The 25,762-nt window shown below is 47.0% G+C and overlaps 1 protein-coding gene across 1 annotated transcript in view; it reads left to right on the top strand.

Annotated features, from left to right (window-relative positions):
* Positions 1-25,762, top strand: part of NUMA1 (nuclear mitotic apparatus protein 1) — a 739,614-nt gene that overhangs the window by 86,161 nt on the left and 627,691 nt on the right. The window contains exon 4 of the mRNA XM_086936049.1: positions 12,931-13,010. Within this exon, the coding sequence (XP_086792175.1) occupies positions 12,931-13,010 (80 nt within the window). The remainder of the gene's footprint in view (positions 1-12,930; positions 13,011-25,762) is intronic.

Raw genomic sequence — 25,762 nt, 5'->3', positions numbered from 1 at the left:
CCGTAGCCTCCCACACATTTAACAGACACCACTTGACCAAAAGCGGCATCGCCTCACCATGTAGCCCGATAATGCACTGTATATTGCGTCCCGGTAGGATAACATTTTGGGGCAGTTCCAAATTATATGGTAGAATGTTCGTTCTTAGCCACATAGTCTGCGACAGAGTGGGTCTGATCTCCTACCATTCATTGTAGGCAATAGGCTGCAGGCAAAATGAGGTAGCCTAGCATCCTAGCCCCGACAGTTCTGGTTAGGTCACACACATCGCGCTCTCTGAAACTTTAGCGCTATGTCAGTGCTTTTCTGGGAAGAACCGTGCCAGCCATGGGATGAGGGCTGGCATTACCTTTGTCTGTTTATGTGGATTCTGTCACTAGAGCACATGAAACGCCTCTCCCTGCTCACAGACCTTTCCACCTACCATTTGAAGGGTCAGGTGTGCATTATGAGTTGGGATGTGGCAGCGGGCAATGTCTGGGGGTAATAAAGGGTTGCTGGATATCAATCGGGGAACGTCAATGGAAACATGCAAAAACAAGAATTGGCAAAACCAATATGTACCTCCTATACAATAGCTGTTGGTTTTGTCAATTGTTTTAGCCCTGTTCAGCATGGCTAAAGGTTTGTGGCGTGGAGTGTTCACCATGGTGAGTAATTGTGAATAATGGAGTGGCATAGAGATGAGTCGCTTAGCATTGGGTACAGTACAGTGGAGTGGACCGGTGTAAAGTGCATTGATGGGTGTTGCAGAGTAAAGTGGCATAGTGTAGTCACTTAGAGCACAGCGGCATAGAATTCAGTGGTGTACAATACTGTATTATAGAATGCAGTGGCGTAGATTAAAGTGTTGTATGCTAGGGTGCTTTGGTGCAGAATATAGTGGCATAGTAGTGTAGCGCAGGGTAGAGTGCAGTGGCATAACGAGGGTTACTGGGGAGTGGTATAGAGTATAGTGGACTTGAGTAGGTTGCATTTGTGTAGAGTGTAGTAGCTTAGAGTGCAGCGGCATCAAATTTAGCCGTGTAAAATGCAGGGTCGTTGAAGGGGAAGAGCTAAAGTGAAACTACACAGTGTAACCAATGAGATGCAAGGAAATTATTCTCTTTCAATCCGCCAATGGTAAGTAGTGAGTGGAGTACACCCTCACCCCCTTTTTAAGAATTTTTTTCCAAGTTGCAAAAGATCATTGCATGCACGCTCATGCGAGACATAAAAATGTGGTCAATATATATGAAAACAAAGTAGGAGATGGTGTGGCACACCTAAATTCTAGTGCAAGTTCAAACAAAAGTAATCCTAAATGAGGTTCCGTTTCGACATCACTCGCGTAAACTTTGTTTATATAGTCTTTTCTTCATGTCACTGGCTCCACTTGGTCCGTTATCTATGCTCTTGCACTAATCTCTCCCGTACTCCGTCACTCCATGCTACTGAGTTGCAGCGGCGGTTTTACCATTAGGGCGTTTGGGCGTTGCCCCACCTATAATTATCAGGCAATTTATTCGAGCGGCGCGTTAGTAAAAGTTTTATAAATTAACGCGCCGCTCGAATAAATTGCCCGGTAATTATTGCCCTGCGGCCGTGGTGTGTGTCATCATGGACATGGACAGTATGCACTGTCTGACACTGGGTGGCGTTGGACTGACTCTGTGCCGGCACAGTGCGCACTCACTGCGCATGTGGTGTTTGCCCGGCAGGGCTTTTTTAACTAGATAACTATGTGGTTTTAAAAAAACCCACCGATTAGGGGTTTGCCTGCCTAATGCAACGTACCCCATTGCTGAAAAAACGAACGACGTTTTTTCAATGCTCAGCCCAATCCTGATGCTACTCTCTTTAGAGAGCAGCTCTCCTCTAAAGAGAGCAGCATCAGGATTGGCTACTACTGTGTCTCGGCAAGTTTGCAGCCATCAGTCTAGGCGCCAACGGGACCCCAGAGCAGAGATGGTGCGGACCCGGTCAAACGAAGACGAGGTAAGTTTTTTATTTTATTTATCCCCACCCCCTGGCCCCCACTGTGAGCGAGCCGTGACTGCGAGAGAGAGGTTGGTACAGTGACAACTGTGTTTAATTCTGAATGTTAAAGATAACGGGGGAGATGGCGCTCCCTCTGAGCAGGTCGTGCCGGCGCGAGCAGGTCTTTGCTGTCACCTCAGTCCAGGCTGACAAAAAGGCTTTTTCAGCACGTTTTGCAATTCTTGAATACTGAATAGGCTCTTTTATTCTTAAGATATTTGCTTGACGATTCTTTCTGCTCGAGGGTGGAGAAACGCACGCTGCAGTTATCAGTTTCACAAACTAATTTAAATAACACATTGATAATGGCATGCTGCTGTGTAGTAATATAGTATGTAACGATTGCATTGTGTTTTTACCTTGATGACTGTTTTATTCTTTGTATTATTCAAAATAAAGGTTATTTGAACTAGCAGATAGACTTCACCTTTATGTAAATGTTGAGAACGTCATGTCCTATTTGCAGGGTCGATGTCTCAGTGCTGTGTTTTAAGCTGACGTAGCACATGCCTTTGATTAGTATATTGGTCTTGGAAAAACCTTTCAGCGTTTTTTTGCTATGGCATTGAATGACTTTATTCTGGAAGGGTAGGTTGGTAATAGGCTGCCTGAGAATCTGTGTCCTGTACTCTGCTGCCTGCTAATCATCTACCATTAATTTAGGCTTATTGTGAGTCAGTTTCCAAATATTATTTTGCCGTTTTACAGGTGCAGTCTAACTTTATATGTTTTACTCATTTCTATTGAGTAGCTTTGTTCGTTTTCCTCGTTGCATTACTGTCCGCACTTCATCTCAGTAAATGGAATGTTTACTTGTATGGTTCGTTAACTCTAATCAGGCTGCATGGGGCTGACTCTGGGCCTTTCTTGTGCATTAATTTTGTTCATTTTTATTTCTTCTGAGTTGTTGTGTTGACATAAGATCTCGCACTTCTAAAGCTGCCATCTGCAGAAGGGCAGGCGAAGTCCAAAGTAAACTTCAGAACCACAGGTTTTGCTGCCCTTTGTTGCAAGCGTCTTCCCTGGCGCCATTGTGACCCAATGTGACCCCCATGTTGGCAAAAGCTTTCCTTTCAGTGTGACTTACAGTACCGCGATAACTTTACGCCCCCACCACTTTCAAACGTCACCAGCCGCCACTGCTGAGTTGGTAACAGTCACAGAACGCTGTACTTAGGACGTTTCGGGTAAGAACCATTCACTTGAATGTCGGTTCTGATTACACACTGTCGCACAAGATCTGCGCACCAACCGGGTGTTTTTCTCTGGGGATTCCGACTGTCTTTTTACTTTCTTGTTTCTGTTATGCACATAGTTTTTCTGTTTCACAAGCCAGTCTCCGACCTCACCTAGGTGTTTTCGCATGTTATATACGAACGCACAGCACAACTTTTTCACTTGCGCTCCGTTATTTTTTCCTTGTCACTTATCACCCGCGAATTTCATGTTTCAGTCACTTTTACTTTTTTTAGCCACTTTTCTTTCGAATGTTGAGGGAATAGTCCCCTTCCTAAAAGTGTCTATTTCCTCCACAGATAAACCCTATTCCCCTGATGAAGGGACTTTTGTCCCGAAATGCATAGGGACATTGGCACTTAAAAACGTCTGTGATGAATGAACTGAACCTTACCATACAGTCTATAGGAGCATAAATATATGACTCCTTGGATTAAAATCATGATGAAGTAATTGGATTGTTGAATTTGAGCATTTCTTTGAAGAAATTGAGGTAGGCACCTCCACAGGAGCACCCACAGGATTCAGTGTGGGAATTCACCACACCTCCTTGCTACTAGTCAATATATATGAACCATTCCCACATGCACCCACTGTCAAAAATCCTATGACCTACATTTTGAGTGAAGCAGTCTCAACAGTTTAAGCGTCAACAGTTTTGAAGTATTTTCCAATGTCTCTTTCATGGAAATTAAATGTTAAGATAGCCTTTGACCATTGCTTAACAGACACATTTAGCTCTAATTGCAAGAAAAAGTCTGTGTGACAATTCAGAAGGTATAGGCTCCTGCGACAGGCATGTGGATCTTAAAGACCGCAAATTGAGCATTTCTTTTTACAGACATGATGAAAATAGTCCCAGCACTTTGCTTAATAACTGCCCTTTTCATTGCAAGAGCCAATCATGTTTGTGATGTTCGCTGTACTATACAAATAGGATATTTTTTTACTCTGCATCTGAAAGACCAATAGTACTGGGGTAAGTTGGTTGTATCCATGGCAGTGCCACGGTATGTCTGACTTGTGACTGATGTATCCCAGCCACAGCTACCTACCTTATAAAAAACCTATCATGAGGTCCTCCTGATACCAACAGTAGGGAGCATAGGCATCTCTCTGATTTCTTCCCTTCACTGATGACACATCTTCACTGTGGGCTTCTAAAATCCTTGGCCCTGCGTTGCACAGCATGTTTACATAGCCTGGCCCCTGTTGGACCAGGCCCTTTAGGCAGGTTCACCCCGAGACTTTTTGCTTTTTCCTAGCCTCTTTCTGGAACCTGGTGGTGGTGATTTTAGGCCTCTGCGCACTTTTTCACTGTGGTACAGTGTAAAGTGCTTGAGCTCTCTGTGTATGTGTGGTGATTGACCTGCCCTCCCATAGGAATGAATGGGGAATATGTATGCCCATGGTTGTTCCTGATGTGTGGGGAGTGCAGGGGCGAGTTTGATATGTACGAACTCGTGAGATTGAATGCTGCGTGATGATATATGCGGCATGACTGTGTCTAGTCTAGAAGTGCCACTTTTAGAAGTTGGTATATTTGTGTAATTTGTGTCTGGCGTGTGATTGGCTGGTGAGCCTGGTCCAGGAGTGCCTGGGCCTGCTTGTGGATTGACTGTCTGGTTTGAGGGTGACAGGGGCTAGGGAGCCCCAGGAGGTTGTCGGAGTCAGCCAGTGGATGAAAGGCTGTATCTGCTGCCAGGGAAGTGGGAGGAGAAGACACCTGGGAGTGACCAGGGCTGTGTATGCCTGACCACAATGCTGGCTCCACCTCCCGAGAGGCGACTGTCACCTCTGTCCCGGACACTGAAGTGAGTTCCCTAAAACCAGTTCTAGCTGGTTCTCACACTGCCTGCATAAAGACTTCAAAGACTTTTCTCAGTATAAGAAGGGGCTGTGTCCCCTTCCAATTTGTTCTTGTTTCTAACTTGAATCTGCCAGGGGTGTGCTGCTGCTTGGGCCCAGGAGAATCCCTGGGCCCTGTCCAGCCCCATGACACCTGATGGACTTTCCCTGGGGACCCTTGCCTGTGGTCCCCTGCTGCAGACTTCTGGGAACTTTCTCTTGCTTTTGCCAAGGCTTGTATAGCCTAAGATGCCTGGAAGGGCTTGCTACATCCCCTGAAGAACTTCTGAGGACCCTTCTTGCTACAGGGGTCATTTCTAGGGGCCTGTGGGTGCTGCCAGTGCCCCCAGCGCGATGGAAGCGCTTTATTTTGTCCCATAAGCGCTTGATAGCGCTTTTTGCTGGAATCCGTGTCTACCCTGCGACTTTGCCCGGTTATTTACTTATTTTGCGAGTGCCCACCTCGCTGCTTTATTTTATTTGAAATTCGAGGTTGCCCACCCCTCGCTACGGTCCCCGTGCGATCACCGGCGCTGCCCCGGGCCGAGAGGAAGCAGCCGCCGACGTCACTGAACGGCCGCGCTGGGATTGGCCCAGCCGGCAGGGACTCCTCCTGCGTCACTGGAGAGGAGCCCCGTGATTGGCTGCCCGGATGGGTTTCCCCAGGCAACGTCTTCAAGCCCGGGAAAAGAGGAGGAAGGTGGCGCGAGCTTCCGCGGGGTCTCCATGCCGAGAAGAGAGCCCCGCGGTGATGTCCCAAAGCCCCGGGTGCCAGGAGGGGGCCCGGGTGAAGCTGTAAAGACGGCCGAGGCCGCCAACGGCCGGGCGGGGCTCCCGGAGTCCAGGGAAGCCCCGCGCTGAGGGGAAGGCGCCGCCTCTGTGAGCCCCGCTTCCCAGGACCACCACCGGAGGAGTCGATGCAGCCGGTGAGTGCGGGAGGGCTGGAGGCTGAGAGGGAAGGTCAGAGCGGCCCCGGATGGCAGCGGGCCGCTCCAATGGTGGATAGAGCCGGAGAGGCTCAGCAAAGGCTGCATTCTGTTTGGAGCCCCGAGGCTCCAGGGGCCATTTGTGATTTACGAGCCCAGCGAGGCTCGAGGGCCATATTAGTTAGAGGGGGTGTCGGGGCACATTGCTGGTGCCCGCCCCCTCCTGCTTGCGAGGGATCTGTTCAGAGCCTCGAGGGCTCCATAGGCCATATTTGTTTACGAGCCTGTGTGGCTCCAACGGTTGACTATGCACAGTTTGCTAGCAGTGGGCGCAGTTTGCTCCTGAGGGCTAGTGAGAGCCCTGCCGCAGTTCTGCTTCACAGCTGCCCAGCAATTAGTGGGCAGCTGCACCGTTTAGGTTTTGCGCCATGGCGCACCCTGACTGGCGCTGCTTTGCAGTGCGCCCTGACATTTGGACACAGGGCGTCTTCGCCCCAACAAGGCCAGTTGGCCTAGGGACTGCCACAGGTGGTGTCTTATGTAAGTTTTGCGCAGTTGTATGGTTATTGCACCTCTGAATGTGTTTTCTTGCATCATGTGTTATTCCTGCACCTCTGAATGTTTTTAGACATCATGTGTCTTCCTTCTCCCTGCGCTGCACCTCTGAATGTTTTAGGCATCATGTGTCTTCTTGCGCTGCACCTCTGAATGTATTTTATTGCATAATGTGCTTTGTTCTGAACACCGCTGAATGTGTAGGTTTATGCATCATGTGTTTCCCTTGTCTTACACCTCTGAATGTTTTTAGGCATCATGTGTTTCCCTTTACTACACCGCTGAATGTGTATTCATGCATCATGTGTAATCTGTTGTGCTTATACCCCTAAATGCTGTGTGATAATTAGGGGGTTGTTCTTTTTAGTACAGGTGGTTCTAGTAAGGTACTGGTTCCCTGCGTGGCATTCTCCTAAGGTGGTTAGGGTTGCGTAGGTGGTACTTGCCTGTTCCTAGTAGTTACTGGATGTGATTTATAACTGTTATCTTGTGCTATACTTATTCTATTTCTAAAAGTGTTGATTCTGACAGTGGCCCATGTGGCCCTGCCCTTTAAATAATCCCTTGTGAATATTACCCGTGCCAGTTGGCACCATGTATTTTGTGTGATACTATCTGATGTGTTTTTACAATACAAAAGTTATTTTATAATCTTGTCTAGAGTTCCTTTTGTGGTGTGCCTAGTATGTTGTTGCTGTTGTGTGCTGGCGCAAATGCTTTACACATTGCCTCAGAGTTTAGCCTTACTGCTCGTGCCAAGCTACCAGGGGGTGAGCAGGGGTTATCTTGGCGTGTGACTCCCTTGCCCTGACTAGAATGGTGGTTTCTGCCTAGCTTTGGCGTCAGCCTTAGCCAACCAGAAATAGCCAGTTGTAACATTGTTGGTCAGCGGTGCGGATTTGGACTTGTGTTTGCGCAGTGCCACAGCGACAGCTGGTTACATTACAAAACTCTGCAGTTTATAGATAGTCACATGTTTGGGATTATTGTTTTGGATTTTTGTTTTTCCTAGAGTCATTTTCAAATGTGTTTCTGCACTTCATGTTTAGTGGCAGATGAGAGAAATTGACAGGGCGGGACGCCAGTAGAGGGGGAGGTTCCCATAGATTAGGAATCCCTTGCTGGGTTCAGTGCCCATCCCTGTTCCTGTGTGGGTAGATGGAAGAGAGGGAGTGTGGAGGAGAAATGGCTTGCTCGGGAGGGTGGTTATCCCCGGAGAGTAGTGTGTGTGTCTGGATTCCCCAGTATGGTAGGATCCAGTGGTGGCAGCTTAAATGTGTCCAGTGCGAGTAAAGTCCCATTCCCAGTTCCCAGAGTATGGTGCCTGGTGCTCAGTAAGAGGGGTACAGGTTGTGAGTCCGAGGCAGTGAGGAACTGTCGCACCAGTCTGGAGGGGGAGTGTGTGGACGAGTAGTGTCTTGAACTGGAGGAGTTGGTGTGAGTTTTTTTTTAAGGAGCTTGCACGTGAGGTGTACCTCTGGTGGTGTGCAGGAGGTCCTGCAGAGGCACTGGACAAGAAGGTGGATGTCTGGCGGTGTGCTGGATGTCTTGCAGAGGCATTAGGAAGTGAACCTAAAAGTAGTTGCTTGTGTATCTCATGATCCTGTGAAGGGGAAGAGGTTCATGTGTAACCCAGCTAGGTCCCAGTAGTATGGTAGGGGTGTAGGGGCTCACGCCCTGTCTCAGTGGAGGCGGAGTGCGTGTGGGACGGTGTGTCCCACGTTGGCCCGAAACCCTGTCTCAGGGCCTGGAGGGTTCCCTAAGGGAGCACCAGGCCAGGGGCCTAGGCTATACATACAGGTCATTTGAGGAGGATCTTCCTGTGTCTAGAGGACGGGGGTGTCTGTAACCAGAACTCCGGCTGTCCTAGTGTTGGGCAGTACCGCTCCTAAATGGAGGGTGTTAAAGTCCTGGCTCGCTGAGCATTTGACCGTCTAGAGTGCTTGACCATTTGTGGGGCCTCTGGAGGTCGTTCCCCGAGGAGGGGGAAAGCCAGGTTGGGGTTGTGGCCTGACCTGGAAGGAGTACTGAAGGAAAGTGTGTCACTGATACGCCGCTGGCGTGTGCTCTGTCTAGCCTGGGACATACTGAGAATTACCCTGTGACAGGGAGTACTGGAGGAGAGTGTGTCGCTGATACGAAGCTGGCGTGTGCTCTTTCTAGCCTGAGACATACTGGGCCTGTAGTCATGGAACTGGAAGGGGGTGCAGAGGGATGGTGTCCTTACTTCTGACCCCGGTGCAACCTGAGGGTTTAGATCTTAGGTTGGGAGATTAGGAATCTTCTAGGTCAAGAGGAATCTCTGCCAAAGTGGATCAGCTGAAGATACTGAGTGGGCTGCCCTTGCTGTGTGTTCTGTGGCTCACCTGCAGTTTGTTGTTTCCACTAAGGTAAAGGAAAGGGGACTTTGCTGTGTGCTGGGTCCCCCCACCTGCTTGAAGAGGGACTGTGCTGTGTGCTTTGTACCTCAAAAGTGAAATAGTTTCCAGGTGGTAGACCAGGGAAGGAGTGAGGTCCTGATCTGGTGGGAAAGTTGTGTTCTGGTGAGTGCTTCCATGTGAGGGTGCGGAAACCCAGAAGTAGAGGTAGGATGGGGCATTCTTGCCCGTGACCTCTGGTCAGCCTGAGGGTATGGTCCCTAGGCTGAAGGATCAGTGGTAGTTGTAGCTACACTGAGGAAGAGTGGATAATGACTATTGTGTGCCAGGAGTTACTGCCCCCACTCTGTGGATTGGTAAGGACCTGTGATTTGGATGGCCTATGGCCTGGTCCTGGCTGTGGACCGCTAGAGTACCAGTGGGGTATCCCCCAACAGCAGACTTTGGTAGGCTAGCACTTCCCAATCTGATGCCATGCTTTGCTCTTGCTCGAAATGTAAGCTTTGGGCAGCTGGTGATGGTGTTAGGTTTGGCATTTAGTTGCCAAATTGTGTTTCAAAGCTGGCCTTTCTAGTCGGTAAGTGCTATTTTAGACGTTCTCCCATTTCCTTTTTAGGCTGTGGCCCTGGTTGTTTTCTGGGACTCTACACTGCCTTTCACAGTGTCTTGTACCCTCATGGTTGGACTTAGTCACTCTCGTTTGTCTGCTTCTTACTCGATGTCTTAATTTGTCTATCCTTCCCTTGAAGCAGTGCCAATGTACTTGTTGTTCCACTGCTCAAATTTGGGGAATTGCGTATTTTCACGAGAGTGCATGCCTATGCTGCATATTTCCGTAGTGTGGTTCTTTCATAGTGTGCTCTGTGTTCCTTTCACATCAGTGTTGTAGTGTAGTTCCTATATCCCTAATAGGGTCTGCGCATTGGAATACAATAGATTTGACATAGGACAGAGGTCAGTATGTCTCGATCGAGTACATTAAACTTAATTGTGTGTGTCAGCTAACTCAGAGTTCACTAGAAACTTTCTCGAATGAACAAGAAGGGATTAGTCTCGGACAACCGCATAAACATGACAACTTTGTTTCCCTTAGCCGGAACAATATCTTCAGTGTCGTGGAAACGAGAACTATTTTACTTAGTCAATCGAGCATGCTTAGTTTCTACAGAGCTGCATAAAAATCGAGTGATCGGCGTTTCATGCAAGAGGTATGAACTGCTACAATCGGTAGACAGAATGCGAAGTATAATGTGTACAGCGTAAGCAGTAATATAAAATAATACTGTAATAGCATGGTCTGTTGCTATGACCTATATAAAAATACATACATAAATAACACAAGCTAAAATACTCAACTGGTGCTTCTAAAATACGCCGACCCCAGTGTATCTAACCTAGGTCTAGTACGAGGGAAGAAGTAGGTGCTGGTTTAGCCTAGGTTTTAGTTTTGCCAAGAATTGCCAAAGGTTTCTCTGGGTTCTAATCAGCTCCATACCTTCAAATGAGAGAGGTTGGTATCTCTTTCCCGGGACTCGATTTCCGAACACGTCGCAAGGGGAGTCAGAAACACTGTAGATGGATTCTTGGCAGGAGGATGACAGCTTCTGGTCAGTGTCAGCTTGGGAGTTGGCTTCCTTCGGTGCTTGCTGTGGCGAGCTGCGTCGTGCACCGAACCACACTGTGCTTTGCCATAGCAAATGAAGGTATATTTATACTTTGAAGGTGTTTAGGAATGCCAGTATTGACGTAAGAGTCGGGCATATGAACGTCGTGAATGAACCTCTAAGGAATAATGTTCATGCATAATAAATGAGTTCTTGGAGAAATCAATATCCAGGCAAGGGGATGTCCCTAACTGCTTAAGAGTCCGGTTGTGACGTATTTGGGTAGCATGGGCTATGCCTAAATAAAGATGGGATTTCTATGCCTATATAAGGGCAATGCGAATTGTACCTATATAAGGGCATGATTCGGGAAATTCATACGGAATCTCTATCGAAACACCACAGTGTGCTTCTTCCCCTTTGATACTCTTGCCCTTATGGGCTACTCTCCTACTTCGCTTTCTTGCTCATGTTTCTCCGCCTGTCCTCCTTTTTTCTATCTTTCTCTCTATTTTGCTTTTCTCTATGTTCGCCATGTTTTTTGGTCTCGCCCATTCCATCCGTGTTGCTTCTGCCTGTGTTATTGCTTCCCCCTACCCACTTTCAAAAAAGAAAAAAGCTTTAGCTCTTATTTCTTTTTATTTACTGATCCAACTGCGATTGATTATTAGGCTCATAGTGCATGCACCTACAAAATGATCTGGGTGGCCACTTTATAGGTATTTTGATTAAATTTTTTTGGGCAAAGACAATAGTTCCAAAAGTGCCACCCACCAAGAGGCATACTACCTTTCTCATACTTGTCTTTTAAAAGATGTGCAGTGATCAAAGAAAGGCATACTCCAAGTTTCTGGAGCAGCCAGAGCTATCCATGAAAAACACTTGGGACGTTGGTCAAGCTGGGTGTGCACTCTGGGGGGGACATAGCATTGTGCTTGTGCGTTAGCTGAGGTTTCCGGTGAATTTTAAAAGACCTACTAAATTAGGGCCACTGTGTTGGAAGTAAGGTACCCTGAGTTTGTTCTTTTTTTGGGTGATTTGGAAGAAGAATCTTAGCAATTGTGTGCATGTGATTGCTGTAGAAAGTTAATGGTATGGACGGGTTGGTGTTGAGCTCTAGTGTAATTCTCGCACTAGCATAATATTGGCAGTTGTTGCCATTCTGGTTATATTATTGCTTTTTGACCCACCTGCCCATTGAATTGGTGCAATTGGTTTGTATTACTCCATACAGTGCTCCAGTCATCCTTCCATGCCCTCATCTGTGTTATGTATTCACCCATGCACTTACTCATCCTCCAAGTATTTGAGTTCTTACGTTTAGCAACTCTACACAACCACACATACAAACGTACCAATCAAGACACAGCTATATTTCATTAAGACAGTACTATCTGCTGGACTAGCCAATGCTTGTTGTTTTTCTGGTTGAATACTCTTGAAATGTTTCATAAAAAATTATTGACCTTGAAGTTTGACGTCTTTGGTTTTATTATGGGTCTTTGAGGTCTGTCTCCTGAAAATGAACAATCCACGGTGCAGAAATAGTCAGTCAGCATCTAACATCGCTACACCTTCCTTTTGTGTCTTCTGGTTTTCAAAACATTTGCAGATTTTCTAAATCTGTCACGTCCTTTCACATTGCAGCCATCTTGGTTTGCTTTAGGTCTGAATCCTCTTACTGGTTGACTTCTGATTATTGCCTTACAACCCTTTGGTTGGGTCTTTCAAATCCATCCTGATGCCCGCAGCTTACACTTGCATCATATCTGTTCGTTTTAGTGCTCTAGCTGAAATAAATTGTAACTGTTACATTTTTTCTTATGTCCAGACTGACTTTTGAGACCTCTTTTTTTCTTTAATTGGTCAGCAGTCTAAGGTATTAATGTGGTTCTTTTGGGCGCCTTAGGTTTTTGTTTGTTTTACTTTATCGCACCGTTCATTATTCTGTAGTTGGTAGTTTTCTTTGCATGACACTACAGTGGGTTGGTGAGCCTTAATGTACTACATTACTCCCGCTTCTACTAGTTCTCTTGTCTGTTTATTCTATCTTTTTCTTTTGCCAGATCACTGTATCCATATAGTTTTACTGGATATTCATAAGGTCTGAAATAAGTCTTATTTCTGTTTGTATTGTATATTGTTTGGTGAGAATTGGACTATTAGATAACATGCACACAATTACTTTTAATGCTCAACTTATTGATGGTACTATGCATGTTGAGAGTAAAATTGTCCTTAAAGTGCTTTGTAACCGTTAACACCAATATTGCCTATTCATTGAAATAATTTCAATAATATACAATTTTAAGTATAATAGAAGAAAAACTAAATGTAACATTGCTTTTAAATATTTTGTTTCAGAAGTGGCAGTGAAGAGGAGCGAGAAACTTTACATCAGACCCTAGCGGACAGGTTTCAGTTCATCAGCAGGTTTATCGCGAGTAAGAGCATTTGCAGTGAGTACGGGTGATGGACTGAAGCAAAGTTGTGAAAGATGAAAGTTTGTGGAGTGTTTACTTCTTGTGTGCCAACTTGTGTGCACGGCATTTGTTATGTGGAGTAGTATGGAGATTAGTTAATAAATAATTTGTGGCTGTGTGTGTGGCCTTATAGGCTTCATGTTTAGTATAGTTTGACTCTTTGGCTTATTAATTCCTGCTCTTTGCTTGTGATCCAGCTTTTGCAAAGTTTGTTAGTCACACATTATGCACAATCCGGAAACTATAGTTCTGATATGTAATAACTGAAAATTGGAAATGCAGCCCAGTGGTATCTTCTGATTACACAACATTGATGCATCAGAAATTGAAAAGGCTGCTTACGTTAAATAACTCCATTGTCTTTACCATCTTGTTAAGCAATTTGATTGAACTTAAAAAATAAGAAATTGGGATTGACAAAACTATCACTCAATGTCTATGGTGTCTGACTCCTGTCTGTTTCAGTATTAGCACCCTTACTTTTAGCATAAAGGAAATATAAGCTTAGAATTGATTAAGTCTATTTAGAGCAGGACTAAGAATGCCAGGTTTGATAAGGAAAACTCATTTGATGTCATTGACACAGATTGCACGGAGCGATCATAGTTCCAATGCCAGCGGCATTCTTTCAACAAGAGGAAATCCTGGGTTGGTGCATCAAGAAAGCTGTATTCTTTTTCTTTTAGAAATTGTCTAGAACTGCCAATTGAACTTTGAAACATGTTTTATTATTCTACTTTAAAAAAAACTTTTATTGAACCTCTTAACTTTTCTGTTTACATGCAAACCCATGACTTAACCAAACGTGTCCAGCTGTTGCAGGAACTGTGGCACTGTTGTCACTGGCTCCCTTAGATAGAACATCACGTCGTCCACGTATAGCGTGATCAATTGTGTCCCCTCTCCTACTCTTATTCCCATCATATCTGCCTCCTTCCGCAATAATGCCGCCAAGGGTTTCTTTGTCATTGCAAAGAACAATGGGGAGAGCGGGCAGCCCTGGCTCTTGCCCCATCTCACCTCCCAGCCTTATGAGAGAATTCCTCCACTACTCACCCGTACTACTGGGAAAGTGTATATTACCCTTACCCAGTGACACAATTTTGGGCCGAAGCCCGTGTGCTGCACCACCCGCTGTGGATATGTCCATTCGACCGTGTGAAAGGCCTATGTGATGTCTGCAGACAGAAGCGCTATGTCCTCCTGACTATCTTTCACTGCATGCATTACATGTGCCAGCCTACGCAAACTCAATGCCGTGCTCCGCCCCGGGATGAATCCGCACCGGTTTTCATGCACTAATTTCCTCAATACGCCTGTCAATCTCGCCGCCAGTATCATGTATAGTACCTTTAGTACCTAGCTGTCGACATTCATCATTGTTAAAGGTCAGTATGCTGCCGGGTTCAGTTGACACCCCCCCCCCCCCCCCCCACCCTCCCCCATTCCCTTCTTGGTTTTGGGCACCACACATCACTCCTTCCCTCCGTGTCTGAGGCATTATCCCCCTCTGTCCTTCTTCTCTGTATACCTCTAATAACAGCCCTGCCGAACTGTTCCATATATGTCTGGTAGATCTCTATGGGGAATCCATCACTTCCCGGTGTCTTGCCCTTGTTCAGTCCCTTGATTGCTTCTTTTCCTTCCTCTAAAGTAAGGTCCGCTTTCATTTCTTTGCTGACCTGTTATTCCAGTCTGGGAAGCCCCGCCCCCTCTAGATATTCCTCAAGTTCCCAGTCTGAAAGCTCTGCACCCCCCGTGTAGACTTCCTGAAAATGTTACTTTAGCGTGCCGTTTATCAGTCTCTGTGTAGTGGTTATTGAGCCGTCCTGCCTCCGCAGCATTACTATAGTGTCTGTGGCCGTTTCTCTTTTGAGCAGCCATGCAAGCATTCTGCTAAGCTTATCACCTTCACCCTACAGTCGTTTCTTGTATCCTCTGCGTGTGAATTTATCCAGTCTGTCCCACGTATTGTCAACTGTCTCCGCACCCTGAGCTCTTTGTCCCCATAGTCCTCGTTGCCCCACCCCCCAGACTCCTCCATTCCGCTTGTAACGGTCTCCCTACTCCACATATCTTACCCATGCATTCTCTGTGCACCACTGCTTTTTAGTGCTCTCCATTCCATACCCTGGCTTACGGCTGTGCCCGAATTCCTCTCAATATACTCAGTGATTTTAACTGCTAATTCCCATGAAAGGGTGCATCCGTTAGCACATCTGGTTGTATTCTCCAAGTTCTATTTCACTGTCCTGCTACTCCTCCCTCCTACTCATCAATAGTGGGGAGTTATCAGATAAGTACCTACCCAAATACCGAGCACTCTGTCCAATCTACTATGTGTTGTGGGATGTAGAGTAACATGAATATTTCTGTTGGGTCGGGGATTGTTCTATCCATAGGTCCGAACAACCTAGGTTGTGCATTACATCTTTTACGTGGGTTTACCCTGTCTGCCTTAGTCCCAATCGGGGGTGATCAGTTGTGTACTGGAGGCCAGTATAGATAGAAATCCTCCACTAGATCAGCCTTTCTATCATTGTCTACAATCATGTTTTGCAGTGTAGCGAGAAACTCAGTCGTCCACATTGGGCACGTACACCTTGAGTATAGCCATGTCTGTTCCATATAGCACTCCCTGTACCATTATATATCTTCCTTGTGTATCCGCCTCCGAGTACACCAGGTGAAACGGGATCCCAGGCGCTACCCAGATTGCCACTCCCCGTGCATAGGAGGAATATGTAGACCAGTCTTGCTGTCTCCCTCATTTGTTCTGTAACTTCTGGGCTTCTTGCTCTGTGGTTTCTCCTGAATACAGGTTATGCTCGCTCCTGTGCGTTTCACGGATGAGTGTATTCTATACCTCTTTACATAAGTACCCATGCCCCTGACATTCCACAAGACTATCTTGTACCGTTGTCATAGCTGTGGCATTCTTCCCCTTTTCTTCCTGCCAGTGCAGGGGTCCTCCATATATCTCTCACCGTGCTCAAACGGGTCTTCCTTTGCTCCCACTTCTCTCAGGCCAGTTGGTTTTGTACCACACCGCTCTGTATAATTTGGAACCTTTACAAAAATGTGTACCCCCTCCCGGACAATCAAGTGAACACAATAACTAGAACTTTGATCGCTCACCCGTTGGGCATCGATGCCCCAAACACCTCATATGTCCTCCTGTGAAAGAGAAAAAAGATTCCTCCTACACCAGCTATCCTCTATATTCCCCTCCCTTGTGCGGAGGTAAGGTGTCCAGATGGCTTCCCCTCCCTCAAGGGGAGAGTAAGAGACTCCACTGGATTTTACCTCTGCTGTCCTATCCTTATCCCGTACATTTTTATAACCGCCTCAGTTCCATTGATTACCTTCAGCATGTATGCACATATTCTGTTTTCCCACAAGTCCCCGATGTTCCCACTTCTCGACCTCATTTTATACCCCCTCCATTTTCTCAGTCCGGATTATCTAGAGCGTTATTCAGCTTTCTTCCTCTCTGACTACTGGGTCTGGCGTCCCCTGCGTCCGATCTTTGGCATTGCCTCCTCATTCCATATCGCTTTCTGCTTCCTTATGTTTCACCGCCAGCAGTGAGACGTGTTCCTGTACCTCTATCTGAGGGGTCTCCATGGTCTCTCCAGTCGAAGTTCCAGGGGACACATTCCAGTTCTCCACTCTTCGTGCTCCTCCTCTACGCTTCTTATCCGTTTTCTGTATGCCCCTCTCCCTCGATAGCAGCTTGTCCCAAGCTGCAAGCCAGACCCAGACCTTCTCAGGCACCTTGAAGAAATGTGTTTTGCCTTGCGCTACTACTCAGCTTGCAAAAAAAACAATTGATGGACGGAGTGCTGGACAATGCTAACATTCACCCCCAGTCGCAAGGATCTGGGTTTAATCCATCATTCCTTTGCTCACCACACCACCCCAGTTTGGACCCAGCCAAATACAAATCCGGCTTGACCCTTATCCCTATGGGAACAGTCATCCCGAACTGCCAAGCCACATCCTTCTGGACTGGAAACAAGCATTCTGGAACCAGTGTCATCAGCCAGGCTAGCTTGAATCCAGAGGTGTAGTGAGCACGGGACCCACGTTTGGGCATACCCTTCTCACAGAGCTTGGCCGGGAACATAAGCATGTATTGCAGTCCCATTGCCTGTTTCGCTACCACAATGTCTTGTATTGTACTTGCACCTTCCGCATATAGTCTGGACATATTGTGGTGATGCGATTTTCAAACTCTAAGGCACCAGCCTCTCGTACCACTCTCAGGATACAGTCCCGGTAATTAAAAATGCTTGCAATTATTGCCCGGGCTGGCGCCCCCGGAGTGGGCCTCCTCACTAATGCCCTGTGTGCCCTTTCTGCTGCAAACATCGGTGACTGTTCTTTTAGCCTCAGGGTGTTACATATTCAGTCTTCCATAAAGGATTCTGTGGACCTTCTTTCTGCTTCCTCCGGGAATCCCAAAAAGCATAAATTATTCCATTGTGATCTACCTTCAGCATCTTCTGCCCGGTTTTCCAGTGTTGATGTCAGATTTGAGTTTCCTGACCTGTTCCTTGAGGGCACTGACCTCCCGCGAGACTTCCTCAATACTGTGTTCATGGACTGTCACCTTCTCCGAGACCTTGCAAAGGTCTGCACGGATAAGGCCCACCCCAGTGGACACCGTCTCTATTTTTCCCTCCAAGGCACTGCATGTGCACTGTATTGCTGCCATTCACTCTGCTCGTGAGGGTTCTTGCACAATCTCTGCTTCATAGGTCTGTCTTGTAAACCTCTGCTGTGCCCACGATTGGGCATATTGCGTTAGTGTTGGTCAGTTGCCCTTCGTTTGTTTTATCCTTCCCCTTTTTGTGCCCCTGGGGTAGTGGGGCCCTTCTTATCCACCTATTTGGGGATTCCTAATTCCACAGGCAGTCCTTCTCTTTGGCTGCTGGTTAGGTCCTTTGCCTCCTGTATTAGAGCTCTGTCAAATCTCTAAGGATGGTCGGTGCTCACGTCCCACTGCAACCTCGTCTGTGCATGTGCTTTTGTTTACCCCTCCCCGTCTCTTTGTCCTTGGTTTGCCTGCTATATTCTCCAGTCACCGGCTCCTCCTAGCAAACTTCCATTGCAGCCTGCTACTTTTTAGTTTTACCTTTATCACATGTACTGCACTCCACCTTGGGCCTTGTCCACCGCAGCACCTTAGCCCCCTGCTCTGTTCCAGCAATGCCACTGAGGAGCAGGTCAGGATGCAACCGTGTCAGCCCCAGTCCGCTGCTCCCTCGGGAGTTCCTTTGCCAATCCTCATGCCAGCAGTCTCTCTTCTCGCCGTTCATGGACTCCTCATACTGCCGTCCACTACACTGCTTTGCATGCGGCCCGTCCTCTCATTCCTTCTTCAGCCGCGTCTGGACAGGGTGAAGGGAGAAGAATCAACCCTCCTCCCCCACAGATGCTGCAGCGCTTCTCACCCCTAGAGCTCCTCTGTCCTCCGAGCCTGACTCCGAAAGCTGGGCGATTCGGTGAGGAAGTTTTCTCCCCACGTCCCCAGGAGACTCTACCCTAGCTGCTTCCTCGTTGTGGGCTCCTTCCACAGGCTGATGACAGTCCGTCCGGTCCTTCTGCACTGGAACTGTGTTTGGGAAGACGCACCAGACCACTCCCCCTTCTGCCGCAAGTCAGTCACCCTGGCCCTGTCTCTCGTGTGGTAAGCAGATGGGGGGAAAATGATCTCCCCAGGCCCTCCGCCCTGGTACCTGTCCTCCGCCGGCTCGATTTATCTCTCGGCTTTGCTCCCTGCAGACGCTGCTCTCTATTTCTGGCCTGAGTGCTGGGTCCCGCAGTCTGTTAGTCTGCAGTATGGTTTCTGTTGGCACACTGTTTGAGCTGGATTCCGTTCCGCTTTGCCCAGGAGGGGGGCCAGGATAGATTGATGGGAATCTGTTAGTTTCTGATATAGAATGACTATTGCATTTTAAGGATCCCGTATGACTTTATATATGGGCAGATGGAGATCTGCCTCCATGCGTCCAATCTGCCATCTTGCTAGGCCATGCCCCCTATTCTACATATAGGATGTGGGAGTTTCTTTGTTCAAAGGATTTTAGGGATAGCAGGGGGTGTAATGAAATTAACTTAATATGCCTGTGATGGATAACTAAGCTTAGAAAAATAACTTCTTATTTTCCATCTTGGTCTGTTAACTGATATTTTTAAATGATGAATGCAAACCGTAAAAAACCTCGGTGTGCGGCTAGACAAAAAACTTTTGCTTAAAGAGCACACAAATCAAGTAGCAGGATCTTGCTTCCGGGTCATTGGACTGCTACAACGCGTCTTCCCGTTCCTATCAGAGTCTTACAGGAAAACTCTCGTCCAGGCCTTGGTAGTCAGTAGACTGGACTACTGTAATGGCCTGTTCATCTCGGCCAATGAGGAACAACTACAGAGACTACAGGTGGTCCAGAACACCGCTGCAAGACTAGTTCTCAACGCCCAGTCAAGGTCTGCCTCACTCCCCCTCTTGGTCAAACTTCACTGGCTGCCAATTAGGCAGCGTGTAAAATTAAAAAATGTGCTGCACTATTCACAGGTGTCTGTTTGGCAATGGACCTAAATATCTAAAAGAAAAATTCACGCTCTATAAACCTATTTGCACCCTGCGCTCTAGCCGTCAGCAACAGCTCCAGGTTCCAAGGATAAAGGCTAGGCAGGGAGGGCGAGCCCTGTCCTACAAAGGCCCCATTCTTTGGAACTCATTGCCCCCTACCCTTAAAAATACCACTAACTTCCAATCTTGCAAGAAGACCTTGAAAACTTTTCTATTTACTGCCTGCTAGGAATATCACCCAATCTTTCTCACAGCTCAGAACTAGGTCCTGGCTCCTTTGGTAAAGTGTAAGCGCGGAGATACCCATTCGGGGGTTGAATTCTGGCGCTATATATGAATATAAATAAATAAAATGGTAAGCCCATCCCCAGCACTCTGTAGCTTGGGGAAGGGATTTGGTTTAGCAGTTTTGTTGGATATCTTCCATCCAGGAGATTTGGTTTCTAACCATATCTTTGGCGCTAAATCAAAAGTTGTGAGAATCTGTTCCAGATAGCTGTGTCCTGCTACCTTACCTTTTGAGTGTCAAGTAAAAGAATTGAGGTGCTGTCCCAGCTCCATGCTGCCTCTGCTCTGTGTCGTAGCCTGGCTTTATTTATTGTGTTGACTAACCCGGCTCTTGCTTGCCCTTGTTCTGTTGACATGTACATTACATTATATTTGAGATGCACCTTCTGCAATGAAATGTGTTTTTTATAAAAAAAGTTGCTGCTCCCTATCCATGTTAGTGCTATAACGAATACCCAGACAAATGCACTTCTTTTCTAATGTCTACACACGTTTGTGTTTGAGTACTAGTACAACCGAACTCCCCTATACCTTTGCACAACCAGCAATTTTATAGGCTATTGCTCTCCAATGCAAACTCCTAATATCAACTAGTAATGTGCTAAGACCACATATGCATTTTATCACCCCTTGGGGGGGAAAGGCCTGGAGCAGACAAGTTGGATGGAAAAATTGTGGTGGCTCCTCGACAAATCTTCATCAGTGTTTAAGGTGTACTTTCGCTTTAATGGCTTTTGCTTTTTTGGATCTCCTCTTGATTTGCGGACCATATAGTTGTATTTCTCTTGGTTTGTATTTAATAGCTAAATTGTAAATTTCAGTAACTCACATTTTTAAATATCAGTTCTTTGTGCTCAGTACAACTCCCAGCTGGTATTTTGTTCTGTTTGGACTGAATAGGGATGTAGGAATTAAGCAATTAAACTTTCATGTAGTATACAGCTGCAAAGAAACCTCCTTACAACATAAGAGAAGCAGTCTATTTCTAGGCTCCTCCTTGTTTCTGGTTGATGACTTGTTTCTTCTGGCCACACTTTGGCCGAAGTCGGTGGCTACTGGCTCCAATTTTTTTTAATAAAAGAAAATAGTGTTACTCGAGCCCATCCTTCGGTTTTTGTCTCCGCTTCCTACCGCCTTCTAAACTTGAATATAAAATGTGTGTATGTGTAGAGATGGTGCACCTTCAACCTGAACACTTTTCAGCTTTACACAGCTGTCTCTTAGAAAGATCGGCGTCTCTATCATGAGACATTAGCATGCATGCCTGTCAGTAGAAGGCCTAAGTGCTCCTGGTAGTGAGGCCACTACCATCAGCCTCCATAGCCCCTATACTTGGGCTCATACCTTTCCACCGGAATGGGAGGCATCAATTCCATCATTCTAATTATAGTAATGAGGTTACGTACAATGTCAAAAAATCCCCCTTGTTGAATAGCTGCATGGGGTATTGGAGAACTTTAGGTTTGTATGTTCATTTTTTTCTAGTTTTTCATCCCTATGATGGTGCTGTTCCATGGTTTTATAGTAGCTTCAAGATAGGAAAGGTACAGTCTCTTATAGACTGTGTTCACCTGCATTTATTTTAATGCTCTGTATGTCTCCCCGCTGGCGGCCATAGTGGAAAGCTATGGACTTCGTCTGGTGTCCTTCGCCGACGACACGCAGCTGGTCATCTCCCTTTCGCGCGCGCCCGGTTTGGTGGCGGACAATTTCAGAGCTTGCATGCAAGAACTGGCAGCCTGGATGTCCGCCAACTGCCTGAAACTTAATGGCAGCAAAACCGAGGTGCTCGTGGTGGGGGGATGTCCATCTGTGTGGACATCGGCGTGGTGGCCACCTTGCCTTGGAGAGACACCGGTTCCTTGCCAGGAAGCCAGGAATCTTGGGATGTGGTTGGACACCAACCTTGCCTTCGAATCCCAGATTGGTCGTGTGGTGGGGACATGCTTTGGAGTCCTAAGAACTCTGAGAAAGGTCTTGGATTTCCTGCCCACTTCCGCTCGTCGGACGTTGGTGCATGCCTTAGTCACCTCACGCCTAGATTACGGCAATTTGCTGTATCTGGGGGCCACGGGAAAGGCTCTCAACCGCCTACAGGTGCTGCAAAATGCCGCCGCTCGCCTTACTTTGAGGCTTCCTAGAAGATCTTCCTCCAGGGCAGCACTTCAGGCTCTGCACTGGCTGCCTGTGAGGAGCAGGGTGGAATTCAAAGCCCTTGCTATGTGTCACCGGATTCTAGGTGGCAAAGCCCCTGCCCCGCTACAGAGCCTGGTGACCAGGTATGAGCCCACTAGGACTCTGCGCTCCTCCTGTACAGGCCTCCTGAAAATTCCTAAAATCAGGAAAGCACGTATGGGGGGGAAGATCGTTCAGATTTTTGGCACCAAAGCATTGGAATGACCTTCCGTCTGAGATACGCCTGGAGGCATCAGAACCTCTGTTTAGAACTAAACTTAAGACCTACCTTTTCAGACGGTAGTCGGTTGCGCTAGCTGTCTAACTGCTTACCCCACTTTTATAGCGCGGGGACACGCCTGTAGGCGTACACCAGGCGCTCTACAAATGCCCCATATAATAAAAATAATAAAGTATCGGTAAAATTGAAAGTATGCTGGTGTCATTTGTGTTATGATGGGACTTCTGCATTAGGTTTGCTAAAATACATCAAATTGGGCTCATGCAACATTGCTTAATTACTCATCATTCTTGGTAAAAATACACCCCAAATGTCCAACCATGATAAACATTTACTGCAAACGGACAGGAACAGAACATCTTCGGTGTACTTTATTTGGCACTATTTTTGTGCAAAAGTGTTTGCATCATAAATGGATGCAATGACTAATTTCTTGCTAAAATATTGCGCAAAATGACTTATCTGCATTGTTTTATTACATGCGATTTCGTGTAATTTTCCAGAATTGCACAAACCCAAATTACGAGTTTCATAAATCGAGAATTGCTGTTTATGGTTCTACTCTTGTTGCTTCTCAACTGGTTATAAATTCCTCTTATGAAGGCAAAGGTACGAAGGGGACAAAGGGCCAGAGCGTTCAGTCTCTTGCAGGTTTGTCCAATCCCTATTCAACAATGAAACATTTTTCATTTTATTATTCTTCAGTCTTAAAGAAAATGAAGTGGAACAACCTTCTCTGTGGATGTTCCAAACAATGCCTGGATATAGTTGTACCCATCAACTGTATTGGAGGTATTCGGTCTTGTCGATGGTTGAACATCATAGTAGATGGTAGTTGCCAGGGTTGTACCACTTGTCACAAGTGGAGCTTTGCATTCCTGTGGTGTGAGAAGTTGGCCTGGCATATGCTGTCCACTATTCTAGTGGGCACCTTGCACCAGTCCAACGACCCTTAATGAGGATAGGTTTAAAGACAACCTATATAGATAGCTATCCTGGTGGTAGCTGTGGAGAGCAGCCTTCAGGCTAAGTCTTGAAGGAATGTAAAGCAGCTTGTTTTACTAATCTATAATCTCATAATTGACAAAATGAAGGGAGAACCACACCAGGTATACATATAAAATGTATCTATTTATTCTAAACACATCCCTCTAGTCTCTTTGAGGCTAGATGCAAAAGTACATTCAGTAATTTTTTTTAGCACACAGTAAATCGGCACAATATACGTTGAGCCCTAGGGGCGTACCAAAATATATATTGAAAGTGGTATAAGAACCACGATTGACATAGATACAAGGCCTAGAGCCTTTAGAACTGCTGGGGCCACCAGGAACCACCCAAGGTAGTGACACAGGGGACCCACTGGGGACTCGTGCAGTGTCTAAACACAGCCGCGAATCACCATTAACTTCTATGGGGAAAGTCGCGGTTGGAATTTTAAAGATTAAGGACACTTGGAAGAGGACTTGGAGCAAAGCCCTTTAGAACTAGGAGGTTCTAGGGTCAACACCAACGGGAGCACCGGAGTACTCGAGTTACCTCACCCAGGGAAGCCAGGTGCATAGGTGTCTTTTCGTGTCAGATTTCATTGTCGATTTCAGTGGCGAGCTGCTGAAAAGTGCTGCAGGCGTCCAAGTGCGAAGTGTCCGGGTGGATCTGAGATGTGAAGAACCTGAAAGCCGAGGGGACAGTCTGGGTCACTTGCCAGTGATCAGGAAGGCAATGAGAAGATGCCCACCGATGTCTGGTAATGTCAGGTGAAGAAGGTAAAGCTGGACTATTCAGCCACGAGGACTAGGAGGCGTCTAGGATGACCAAGAGCTGGATTAGAGCTGTCCCACGAAGGACGTAGAGTGCTGCGGTGTTGGTTTGCGGATTGGACCCAACAAGCCTTTGCAACAGCAACCCACTCAGAAAGCAAAGATTGGCTTTGGTGCAGACCAACAAGGTCTGAGGGACTCGCCCTTTAGAGGGGAGTCGGGGCACGTCTGGAGCAACCAGGGAAGCCCAAGGAAAAGAAGAGTTACCTTCATAGGGACACACCAGTCGACGGACCAGGGATCGCGAAGGGGCTGCGAGCAGAAATGGTAGAAGCGGGCTCACGGAATACTCGTGGAGTGTAGGCCCATAATCTTCGGTGCAGATGGTGCTCTGGCTTGGACTACAAGCAGCCCAATGCACAACTTCGGGAATGCTCGGGAAGTCAATGCACTTGCAAATGTGCACGGTGCCCAGGAGTTCTGGTCCCACGTCACTCGTCAGGGCTGCAGGTCTCAGCTTTGCTGGGATCTCGTGTCGGCCTCTGAGAAGTCTGGAAGTCCGTGTCCTGAGTTGCAAATACTTCGGGGTCCGGCGGGAGCCTCGGAAATGTAGACCAGCAACATGCTTCTTGGTGTCTGCATGAACAGGGGAGACACTCCTTGACCCCAAGGGAGATAATTCTGTCTTCTAGTCGTGTAGAATGTCGAAGTTCCAGGATATATATTGCAGAGTTTCGTCCAGGTGTAATCTGAAGTCCTAAGGACTGCGGTCTTAGTTAGGGGGTTAGACATACTCTGGGGACCCACCTATGAGAGGGTCTGGAGAGAGGGGTGGTTACACCCCTTTCCCTTTGTCCAGTTTCGCGCCAGAATAGGGGCTGAGTGCCTCTGCAACCGGTTTGAACTGGGGTATGCACAGGGACGCCAAGTGTGCCCCCAGCACTGTCTGAAAAGCATTCTATGAGTGCACCCACTCAGCCCCAATACACTAACGCCTGTCTGGGAGGTGGTTACATCTCCCTGTGACAGGAAACCTATTGTTCAGGCCTCTCCTACTGGAGTTTCGTCCAGCAGCTGGAGGTCAGACTTGTGTCTGTGGCTGCAGCATCCATTTTGTGATGCTGGACTCTTTTAAACTATTACCGGTTAGGTAAGTGTGTACATGTCTTCTCCCTCTACAAGGGTGGAATTCTACCCCTGCCACCAGGACTGGCGGAGGGTGGTGGAGTAGGATGCCAAAGTGTTTGACATCAAGCACAACCTGCTCCCATGCAGCCATTTCAAAGGTAGCATTTACCGCGAGGTTATAATGCACTTAAGAGTATAAGGTCTGGCTGCATCACAGAACAGCCTCGGAGAATAGATTCCGAAAGCTGCAGAGGGGGTCCTGCTCCTGCATGGGCACCTTCTCGCACAACACCAAGCACTCTGCCTTCACGATTGATGAGGCCTGCCACAGGAGTGACTTATAGGTTTATATGTTTCAGGGATTAAAGGTAGATATAGGTAATTTTATCTTAGTAAGGGGGGCATGCACCACCTTACCCAGGCTGCAGTAGCAGACCTGTGGTGCCATTTTGGAAGGTATCCCAGGGGGTGGCATAATACATGCTTCAGCCCCTGGTAGGCCTCTGGGGTACCTATGATCTTG

The sequence above is a fragment of the Lissotriton vulgaris genome, chromosome 8 (genome assembly GCF_964263255.1).
Source record: "Lissotriton vulgaris chromosome 8, aLisVul1.2, whole genome shotgun sequence".
NCBI lineage: Eukaryota > Metazoa > Chordata > Amphibia > Caudata > Salamandridae > Lissotriton > Lissotriton vulgaris.
Note: the sequence above shows the minus strand (reverse complement) of the source record. Positions and strands in the feature narration are given on the sequence as shown.